General features: G+C 43.7%; 1 protein-coding gene across 3 annotated transcripts in view; it reads left to right on the forward strand.

Moving 5' to 3' along the window:
• ca14 (carbonic anhydrase XIV) overlaps positions 1 to 10,542 on the forward strand; it is a 37,154-nt gene extending 26,612 nt beyond the window's left edge. For 2 of the 3 annotated variants that reach the window (XM_073847665.1, XM_073847666.1), the window contains 6 exons: positions 8,121 to 8,216; positions 8,326 to 8,392; positions 8,503 to 8,660; positions 9,035 to 9,161; positions 10,233 to 10,256; positions 10,454 to 10,542. In XM_073847665.1, coding sequence (XP_073703766.1) covers positions 8,121 to 8,216; positions 8,326 to 8,392; positions 8,503 to 8,660; positions 9,035 to 9,161; positions 10,233 to 10,256; positions 10,454 to 10,542 — 561 coding nt within the window. The remainder of the gene's footprint in view (positions 1 to 8,120; positions 8,217 to 8,325; positions 8,393 to 8,502; positions 8,661 to 9,034; positions 9,162 to 10,232; positions 10,257 to 10,453) is intronic. The other variant, XM_073847668.1, reaches the window with a different exon arrangement.
• Positions 10,543 to 11,748: the final 1,206 nt, after the last annotated feature.

Below are 11,748 nucleotides of genomic sequence, written 5' to 3' on the forward strand. Positions count from 1 at the left end.
ATGGGGGGAAAAACACGACAGAACAGGACAAAACACAGACATATTCCTGACAAATTCATGATTAATTCAGGTAGTTATAAAACATTTATTAGTTGTCAGTTAACAGTTTTTGTGAGCTAATCTAAAGTGAAGACTACTTATACCTCGTAAAGCTTTTACAAAGGAGATTTAAAAGGGTCCTATTATGCTCTTTTACAAAGAGTGCACTAGAACATGCTCTCATGCTCGGTGGTTTGATAAACGCATAATTTTTCACATAATTTACATTATTACAATAGCTTTCTCCCCAGGCTGACACAAATGGCTAGTTTATTTATGGGTTTGATGAAGATCCTCCTATCTACACTATGTGATGAATAAATCTGTTATCACACAACGCACACGTCTATGGCACGGCTCCGACGCGGTCACGATGATCGTCACTCTAGTCAATGCTTGTGTTTACATCAGCCGCGGCTCCGCATGTGTTTTGACCCTCTATACCGCACACGTCAACGGCTATCAGAGCAGTTTGCAGACACTTTAGTCAATGCTCGAGATTATACGAGCTGCCCTGCATGCACACACACACACGAGGCATAAATAGTCTTCACTTTAGATGAGCTCACAAAAATAGATAACTGACAACTACTAAATGTTTTATACCTACCTAAATTAATCATGAATTACAGTAAGAAAAAAAAAACATTACCACTGTCACGCTGTAGGCAGGAACACACAAACAACAACGTAGAAAAAACGAACATTTAATAAATCCAATGGGAACAGGTAGACACAGGAACATGGAGTGGAAACATCAGGATAACAATAAAGACCGACAACCGTACCGGGGAAAACACACATCTTAAATAACCAGACTAATTACAAACACAGGTGCAGACGATGAGGGAGAAACCAAAACACACTGAACTGCGGGGGAGAATGGGAGAAACCAACAAAAAGTCCAGGGGTGTGACATTACACCCCCCTCCCGGAAAAGGCGCGTCCACGCGCCGACCGAACTACAAAGTCCTTAGGAGGGGGTTTGGGTGGAGGACGTTCTTCCGGAAGGGGGGCCAGGAATGAAGTCCAGAATGGTGACAGAAATGTCCATGGAGGTGATGACGGAGGGAGGAGCCAAGGAGGTGACAGGAGGGGGCTGGAGCAGGAGGAGCCAGGTGAGACCCAGAACGCAGCCAAGATGGAATGCCACGGTGGAGCCAATGGAGGGAGGAGCCATGGTGGAGGAGAGGCTGACGACTCCATGGGGCCGACCGACGGAGGCGGAGCAGGTGGTGGGAGAGCCCGAGGCGGAGACGGAAAGCCGAAGATCTTGGGTGACACCGCGGATCCGGAGGGCCAAGGCGGAACCCAAGGCTCTGGCGACCAAGACGGAGATGGAGATCCGGAGATCCGCGGCGGAGCCGGAGCGACAGAGGGCCGAGGCTGTGCCCGCGGGAGGGAGGAGGTCCAATGAGCCGGTGGGACGGAGCGACGAGGCACAGCCGGAGGAGTATAGTCCTGAGGCGAAGGTGGGGCGACGACTGACCAGGGCGGAGCCGGAGGGGCGATGGAGCCCGGTGGAGCTGGTGGATCGACGGGCGACGGCGGAGACGAGGGAGCAGAGAGCCGGGGTGGAGCCGCAGGGTCGGAGGGCCGAGGTGGAGTCCAGGACTCTGAGGCTGGAGGCGATGGTGAGGGATCCTCCAGCCATGACACCGATGGAGACTGGCAGACCCGCGGCGAACCCACCGCACAGATGGTGGGCTGAGGGTGAGCAAGGGGACAGACAGTCGACAACGGGGATTCAGGTAGTCTGGGCGGAACCAGCGGAGATTCAGGACTAGGCAGACGAGGGAGGGTGGGTGGGAAATCCAGGCAGATAGGTATTTCCATGACACAGTCAATTAAGTCCCCAGAGTGCTCTTGCTCACCCCCAGTGGCGGTGCAGTGGACGGGGCTCTCTACAGCCCTCTCTTGCTCCACGAAGCACTCCACCGGCACGGATGTAATGGTTGGCTCACGCACCTGATCAGCAGTTTTGACCTCTTCGGCACTCCATACTGTTGTCGCTCCGGGCTCGGGCTTTCCGTCTGTGACGGGCTCATAATCCGCGGGTCGGGGTGGCTGGCTGGGCTCTGGGTCCGGAGTGGCACTGACGAGATTCTCCTTGGAGCAGGCGGGGAACTCGGGTCTGTTTCTCGCCAGTGTCCACTCCATAAACGCGGCAAAATCGGCTCGAGGGCCGTCCTCGGACGACGGCGCTCTGCATGATGCGTTTAGGCTCGTGTCATAGAACGCACAGAGCACGTCGTCCGGGTAGCTGGTGTTGTTAGCTACTAGCTGGAACATTGATGTGTAGCCCTCGAGCGGTAATTCCCCCTGCTTCAGCCGGAGGAGGATGAATTCTGGACGGAAGAAGGAATCCATGGATGAGACACAACGGAAACAAAAAGACTGGTAAAAAATCCGCAAAACAAAACGGGGAGAATCGCAACAAATAAACTGTTTCGGTCGGTCTTTCTGTCACGCTGTAGGCAGGAACACACGAACAACGACGTAGAAAAAACGAACATTTAATAAATCCAATGGGAACAGGTAGACACAGGAACATGGAGTGGAAACATCAGGATAACAATAAAGACCGACAACCGTACCGGGGAAAACACACACCTTAAATAACCAGACTAATTACAAACACAGGTGCAGACGATGAGGGAGAAACCAAAACACACTGAACTGCGGGGGAGAATGGGAGAAACCAACAAAAAGTCCAGGGGTGTGACAACCACACTGTGTAACTATTATTATATGTCTAAATAATATGTATAAATGTGCATTTAAAGTTTATTAATCATTTAGATACACTTTCTAAATGATCTTATGAACCTCTGATATCTCCTTAATAACGGGTCTGTTAATAATATAAAATCTAATTTAGAAATGATTAATTGATCATGAATACATTATGAAAATACAATGATTAAAAACATTATAGTTATGCTTATAAATCAGGAACAAAACATTTATAGCTGCATTTATAAACTGCTGTTGGTACGGACTGGATCCGGGGGACTGCAGTGACCATCTGGTCTGGATACAGACTGGATCTGGTGCCTACGGTGACCTCGGAATAAGAATGAAACAGACTAATATTAGCGTAGATGCAAAAGTTCCATGTTGCCACAAAGTCAGATTGCAGAGGACTCATCTGGTTCCCGCGGTCTTAAATACAGGCATTAAGAGGGGAAAAAATACCATATATCGCTAAGAAAATATGCTATTTTCACTTAGTGTAAATGGTGTAAATAGCATCACACTGTGGGATCTCAGTTGTCATTATTGTCAGACTGTACGACGTGTTAAAAACGGGTGCGCAAGAAAACATTTAAGAAGAATAGTGTAAGCAGCACTACACACCCAAATGGAAACAGAGGCGCAACCGGTGTTTATTATAGCAAAGGCAACATAACATATGATTTCCGTGCGCAGTAGACGGGAGTTTATGCAGTTAGAAGAAATCTCTAGCATTAATTCTGATCTTGGCTTGTCCTGAAATACGGAGACAGTTTGATTTTGTCTGAGGTCAAATTTGATTGCAACAGTCATTAAACGGCTGTCGGTGAACATGTAAAACCAGCGATCAAAGACTATAGATTTTAGCCTAGGATTATAGAAATCTTTTAGAATTTTTTACATTTGTCTCAGACGGCCAAATCGTAGCCTGGCTTTAGTTCAGATAGCTGCTGCCAATATACAAGTCCTCTCAGGCCTCTCTTGCGGAATATGGCAGATTTGTGTGAGCAGCAGAGCAGAATTTAAGTTGTTAATAGCTGAAAATGTTATCGAGATTAGATCAGAGGTCACGTTAACTGAAATTGTCTATCATTTACAAAACTTTTTTTTATCAGTGACAGAAAAATCTGACGGAAAACTCCAATTTTTATATCAAAAGTAACAATGCACAAAGCATAGCCTATGCGATTTATGATGGGTGGCACACTATGTACTGTTCATTCATCAACTAAAAACAGCATAGACTAAAAGATCATTGGGATTTAAGAAAAGATATTGGTTCGTAAATATGAGAATCTATTAAAATAGCTGTCACTGCGGGGTTGTCACGTTCCATAGAGAGAGAGAGAGAGAGAGAGAGAGAGAGAGAATGGTAAACTTAAAAGGATTTATTCAAAAAAGGGAATCAGGATAACAAAAATAGCTAGTTCAGAAAAAGTATAACATCATGACAAAAAAATAAAAGGAAAAACCAAAACAGAGTCCAACTTAACTTCGACGACCACAAAGGCAGGATGACAGGCAGACAGGTAATCGGCAGGTTTAGAGAGGGAAAGAATCCGGTATCTATCGAGTAGATCTGACAGAATGCTGGCGAAAGGTCCGGGATATATATGGAGGTGAGTTGATGAGAGGCGGCAGGTGCAGGTGATCAGAAGGCAGGAGATTGGGAACGATTGGGCGTGGTGATGGAACCTGACGGCCCGGATGTGTTGCTGACAGGGGTGTGGTGGTGAACATGAAAAGTGATGAAGTCTCTGTTCATCTCTGTTCTCTACAAAATAAATGGATAAGCCTTTATCGTCCTGTAGGTTAAAAATTAAAATGTGAACAAAAATAAAAGCTATTAAACGTGTTATTATAATTAAAATCTGAAAATGCCACAATTTGTAAGTCTGTAAAGTTGTTCACACGTAACATTTTAAGTGTCATCAATACATCAGTATTGTATGTACAATCATTGTTTTGGTTTTCATGCTGAGCTATTTCATCCGCAACCTTTCAAGTAATCTATTTTAACAGCAACTCATTTGGCGCACATTTTCTCTTTCTATGAAACCTGTAAACAGCATTCAATGGTTCTAACTCTATAGCGGTGTAAATGCACAGCCATGTACGTGCGCAGCTTACATTGTTTGAAAAGTACAACATCCCAGTGGAGTGAGCCTTTGCATTAAAAATGGCCTCCATCACCTTAGGTGAAAGACAAATGCCAACTGGTCCAGTGTAATTAGCAGTGAAGCAGCTTGCAGACCCAAAAATTAGTAAAACCAAACTCAAATTGACATTCCGCCCTATTCTAAAATTATTCAGAAAAAAATGATAGAACACGAGCAGGAGACAGCTGTCCCTGCACAGAGTGTGAGTCAAATACTAACCTGATAAACTCGGCACAGAGTCTCGATACAAACACAGCAAATCCTCAAAATGTGCTAGAGTCAGCCAGTTGAGGAGGTCAGCACACAAATGGCTTTGAAAAGCTTTGCCGCCAAAAGCAAACCTGAGAAACTTTATGTGTCTCTGTACGAACTGAATATTTAAGTAAACATCCATCAGAACAATGGTCTCTTAGCCAAATTTGCACCATGACATACTTCTTGGTCAGCATCCTGAAACTGCACTTCTGAAGAGTTAGTTAAACTGAAATTTCTCAGCCCAAAAAAATAGCTTGTTAAATGCCAAATACCGTATTTCATGTTTTGAAGAACCTATATTTGGCAGAAGTCTCCGTGCTGCAAGATGGACAGAGAGAGGTGTTTGAGACTGTTTTGAGACTTAAAAGTGTATACAACATTGTGTTTCACTGCAAGGACTTAGGATAGCCATTTAAAACTGGTTGTTGAAACACCGGTTTTAACTGTTTTTGGTGTCGAACTTGGGGCTATAAGAGTGAGCAGACTGCCTTTCTTTCTCTCTTTGGTTTTATGTGATACACAACAGTGCGATCAGTTAATAAATTGTTGTGTTCCTATCAGAGTATGTGAGGGGAGTGGAGCGGCAACAATTTCCCCTCCACGCTCCGTGCATTTAATAATCACTCTGCTCCAGTTCACCATTTCGCACTCCCGCTCCACTCCTCGCTCACTGATATCAGAAACACAGCTCCGCCTTCACTCTGCATCAAATAAATTTCAGTATGTTTGAAATATCACAGTTCTGTTCATAAGATATATTAACATATATATTAAAATAAAAAATAATAAAATAAAAGAACAGTAGAGTTCGGAACATTTTTCCTACCACATGCCAAGCTAATAACATGGTTGTCAGCATTAAAAGATTATAATTGCTGCTTTTTGCAGTGCAAAGTTTGTGATGAAAATGACAATATGTTTTTGTCAGTTATTTTACCTACTGAACGCTGCATGTAACATTACATTTGTTTTAATGCATTATTGAGAGAGTCATCATACCCTTCACATTCTTTCTGATTTGAGTGATCCATCTCTATCTGTCATGATCTGGGCTGTGGTTTTTCCCTCAGCCACCTGAGGTCGTTGTTTCCCTTCCCTGCACTGCACTTCCCTGATTGTATCACCTGTTTTGTTGTCATTAGCACTCATCAAACCCACACCTGTTCACTATTATACGGACTATAAGAACTCTCATTTCCCACTACTCATCCTGACTGCATTATGTTTTGTATATTCTGTCTTTGTGTTTATCCCTGGCTCTGTACCGTGTTTCTTGTTTTGTTCTGATTTTGTGTTTAAGTCGTGCTGTGCCGTGTTGGCCTATTGTTGTGTTTGTTTGTTTTATTAAATTACCTTCCCCTGCATTTGGACCCTGACCTCGTTTCTCACCGTGACAGAATGCAGCCAGCAACAGTGGGTCCAGCGGGGGAGATGTCCTTCGAGGCGGCGTCGGCCGCTCGCTTTGAGACCATCTACGCGTGTCTGGCGGCGATGGACGCCTATAGTGCCGAGGCTGCGCGGGAGTGCCCCTATTTTGCGGCGAGGGCAGAGGCGCTCTTCCGTGGGATGGCGGCCACGCGGAAGCGTGCTTGCGGGACTCCCGAAACGGCGGCGAACGCTATCGCTGTTCCTGATGCGGCGGCGTCCGCTCTCTCTGTTCCCGAAGCGGCGGCGACTGCTATCTCCGTTCCTGACGCGGAAGTGACCGCTCACTCTGTGCCCGATGCGGCGGCGTCCACTCTCTCTGTTCCCGAGGCGGCAGCGACCGCTCACTCTGTTCCTGACGCAGCGGGGACCGCTCTCTCTGTTCCTGACGCGACGGCGACCGCCATCTCTATTCCTGATGCGGCGGCGTCCGCTCTCTCTGTTCCCGAAGTGGCGGTGACCGCTCTCTCTGTTCCTGACGCGGCAGTGACCGCTCTCTCTGTTCCTGACGCGGCGGTGACCGCTCTCTCTGTTCTTGATGCGGCGGTGCCCGCTGACGTTCCTCTGGCGGCGAGGCCAGTTCACGTTCCTCTGGCAGCGGTGCCCGCTGACGTTCCTCTGGCGGCGAGGCCAGCTCACGTTCCTCTGGCGGCGAGGCCAGCTCACGTTCCTCTGGCGGCGAGGCCAACTCACGTTCCTCTGGCGGCTGTGTCCGCCCACGTTCCTCTGGCGGCTGTGTCCGCTCACGTTCCTCCGCTGCACGGGCCTGGCCCGCCATCCCTCCCCCTGTTTCACCGTTCCCCCTTTCCACCGCCCTCCATACTTATGGAACGTCTGGGAGCCGTTCCGTAGAGAGGGGGTACTGTCATGATCTGGGCTGTGGTTTTTCCCTCAGCCACCTGAGGTCGTTGTTTCCCTTCCCTGCACTGCACTTCCCTGATTGTATCACCTGTTTTGTTGTCATTAGCACTCATCAAACCCACACCTGTTCACTATTATACGGACTATAAGAACTCTCATTTCCCACTACTCATCCTGGTTGCATTATGTTTTGTATATTCTGTCTTTGTGTTTATCCCTGGCTCTTGACGGTGTTTCTTGTTTTGTTCTGATTTTGTGTTTAAGTCGTGCTGTACCGTGTTGGCCTATTGTTGTGTTTGTTTGTTTTATTAAATTACCTTCCCCTGCATTTGGACCCTGACCTCGTTTCTCACCGTGACACTATCAAGTTAGCTAAATATGTTTAACATGTGAATTCTTGCTTAAAATGCAGTTATATTACGGACCGTTGGCATGAATTGCATGAATTTTTCTCTTGGAGCGAGTGAAAATCACGAAAATCCGCTGTGTTCTGCTCCACTCACATACTCTGGTTCCTATTAAGGTTTTAGACATCAAAAACACATCCTGGGGCATTCCCATATCATCAGCTATTGACACAGAACTGAGTGAACCTATAAAAGAAAAATGTCAAAACTCAAAGGCACTCTCTGTCTTTTTTGTCAGCTCCATATTGTACATTACAATACAGAGATTTATGCTAATATGTCAGAAGCTAAGACCCAGGAGAATGGCCTGGCTGTGTTGGCAATCCTAATTGAGGTGAGTTCTCTTCTTTTACTCTAACCTATTAATATTCACATAATATTATTTATTATACTTTTTCATTCGAACTGTATCTTGTTTAGAATGTATTCTCATTCTTTCTCAGGCAGGCAAGGAGGTTAATGAGGGATATGGTGGTATTCTTAACTATCTGGGCCACATCAGATATGCAGGCATGTGTTTGTGTGCATGTCCGTGTATGTGTACATGTGTGTGATTATCTTGCTTCAGCCTTTTGGTTTACTTTGTAAATCAAATTTTATGTTTGTTTAATTTATTCCAGGCCAGACAGTGGCTATACCTGCATTTGATATAGAGTCACTGCTGCCTGACAACCTTAGTCAGTATTTCCGCTACAACGGCTCACTCACCACTCCTCCCTGCCACCAGAGTGTCCTCTGGACTATCTTCAATGAAAGGGTTAAAATCTCTCACTCGCAGGTACTGGTTAAAAGCACAAACACAATGCAAACTTTTCATATTCAGTAGTTTATGGGGAATGAGGAAATTATCAATGATTCAGTCTTGGCATAGATGTACAGGGAGGAAGCATGCAAGCTAACTGGATATACTTTTACATATAAAGAACTATTTAGCTTGCAAAATATAGAGTTTTCTGAGTTTTATGTAATTTACATAGCTGACACAAAATCTTTCTTCTCTTCTCTGAAACATAATCACTCTTCTCTTCTCTTCTCTTCTCTTCTCTTCTCTTCTCTTCTCTTCTCTTCTCTTCTCTTCTCTTCTCTTCTCTTCTCTTCTCTTCTCTTCTCTGCTCTGCTCTGCTCTGCTCTGCTCTGCTCTGCTCATATTAGCTGATGAAATTACAGACAGTGTTGTACTCCAGTAAAGCAGAAGGGGCAGAGCCCATTGCTCTCCAGGATAACTACCGCACCACCCAGCCACTTTACTACAGAACTGTCCTGTCCTCTTTCATTCCTGGTAGGAGACAGAAATAATGGAAGAGGGAAGGGGATAGAGAACAGGGTTGGGGTGGGGGATTGTGTAGCTGTGCTCTTTGTTTACAGATGGCTGATTAGTTTTTCAAAATGTACTGGGAACACAAGTGTGTGCCTAAGTGGGGAGAGCAGTTATCCCTGCTGAAAAAACCAGCATATGCTGGTTTTTTCAGCAGGGATAAGACTCAGTTACCATGCACAGCATAAATGAGTACCCCCTCCTGAAAGAAACTAAAATAAAAATCTAGTGTAGCTTTAAGGTTGTCCTCCAGGAGGTAAACAGGACAGATGTGGCATTTTGGCATGAACTTGTACACTCAGTGCCAGGAAGGGTCACAGCAGTATACTTAAAGTCCTGGAGGACATAATAAGTACTAGAATATTATACATTTGCTGAATTAAATCTAAGGTGTACTCATTTCTGCAATCACAAAATTGGCTAATTTATTTATTTTACAGATAGTAGTGGAATATATTTTTTGTTTTTATTAAGTATATGTTGAATACATTCAAATTTTGATATCTTTCCATGAATTATATTAGTGTTCATAAAGAAAATACATATTTTATATTTATTCAGAGAGGGTGTACTCATTTATGTTGTGCACTGTATATAAACAGTTATATTATTTAATATTAAATAAGCAGTTATATGATGTAACAGTACTTGAGGAAGTAATTTAGTATTGTTTTCAATGTTTCCAATACAAATAACTTAAATGCTTTTAAATGCTAAATGATCAGCACACACCCTCTTTCTTTCTTCCAATGGTGATTTGGAAGCTCAGATTTAAAAGAATAGTTGACCTTAATGACCTTTGCATGAAGAAAGAGCTGCGTAAAGATTTTTCAAAAATTGGCCTTTTTTATGTTCCACCAAAATATAACAGCATACAATTTTATAATAACATATGGATAAGTAAATGATTTTAGAACTGTCATTTTAGGTTAATTGTTTTGTGTCTCTGAGAAGTTATGAACGTTTCTAAAAGAATTAGCATAGTGCTTATGCTGTCTCTAATTTCTCTTTGTCTTACCTTGATCCCCTCTACAGTCTCAGTTAAAATTTATACTACAGGTGAGAAACACTTTACTTGATATTCTACTAATTATTATATAAACCACTTTATTGTCTGAACATTCAATATTAGTTATTAAACTGTTGCATGGAGCATTATTTTTTCAATCAATTCACTAAGAAGATATCTTTATGCTTAATTTCTGCTCAATTATTACAGTTCTCTTGAGAAATGTAATATCACATCTCTGTCTCAGGGGAAATCACAGCGATTGTAATCGGATCTCTGTGTGGATGTACAGGCTTGGCTGTTATCATCTGCTTTATTGTGAAAACTATTCGGTAAGAATGTTTAACAATCCACACATCTCTCATGAGTCTTAAAAAGGCTGGTCTTTAAAGTGCCCCTATTATGCCATTTTAAAGGTAGTTAATATTGTTGTAATAGTCTCTTAAAACAGGTTTACATGTATGCAAGTTCAAAAAACACTTTAGTTTTCTCCAAAATTAGATTTATTTTTACCCCGTTTCTAAATGATTCGTAAACGACTCGTTTGAAGCAGTTCGAAGAATCAGTCTCTCTAAACCCCTCCTTTCAGTGAGCCCTCACTGCTGTGATTGGTCAGATGGTGCAGTCCTTTTGGATTGGTCTACCGCTACAGCGCAAAACGAAACGCCCATTGGCATAACTGAATGACAGCTGCGGAGACCTGTTAATGCATAGAAAAGATAGCCTCGATTTTACCCTATCAATTCGAGCCGGAGTCTGACGATGAAACGGTTGAAGTGTCACATCGACAAGAAACTGTTTTGCAAGCACGACCGGAGCAGGACGTTTCTCAGTGGGTGTCATATGTTAACTGTGGAAAGTGTTTGCAATTTGCTTTTGTAAGCGAACCGGGCACACCTCTATGTTGTGAACTTCAACACTGTACAATCCATAACACTGCGTTAAGCCATCGTTTATCATTATCATTACTTAAACTAATAAGGCAGACAGACAGTCAAGCTGCATCAATCACAAGACTTTTTAGACTACATTGCACTCACAGCTAAACAACAGAACTACAGAAACGCAAGTTAGCCGGTTACCAAGACATGTGCTGGGTTGTTACACACCATAACGTACACAAAGACGTATTTTGAACGATCGCTAGAAAATACAATTATTAATCATACTTACAGGTAGAAGTTCAGAGGAGCAAGCCGGTCCAAATAAACTGGGCACTGATCCATTTTTTAAAACCAAGCGTTTGGTGAATCTCGCGTTGTAACGTTACTCCCCAAGATTAGAAAAGCAGTCATCAGTAAAATGACGCGAACACAACACAAGATTGGCATTGGACTGCTGAGGTGTTGAAAAAATGAATGTTAACCACTGATAGTTTCATCTTTCGGAAGGGCATATAAAACAAATTCACTCTCACAGGCTGTCACAGCGCAGGGCGTCTTCTTGACATGATGTAATCCACGTGAAAATGGTAGGCCTACTGTTTGTGGGCGGGCAAGTTGTTCGCGAAATTGAATGTGGGCGGACATTACGCAAATGTGT

Source organism: Garra rufa, chromosome 9 (assembly GCF_049309525.1).
Source record: "Garra rufa chromosome 9, GarRuf1.0, whole genome shotgun sequence".
Lineage (NCBI taxonomy): Eukaryota > Metazoa > Chordata > Actinopteri > Cypriniformes > Cyprinidae > Garra > Garra rufa.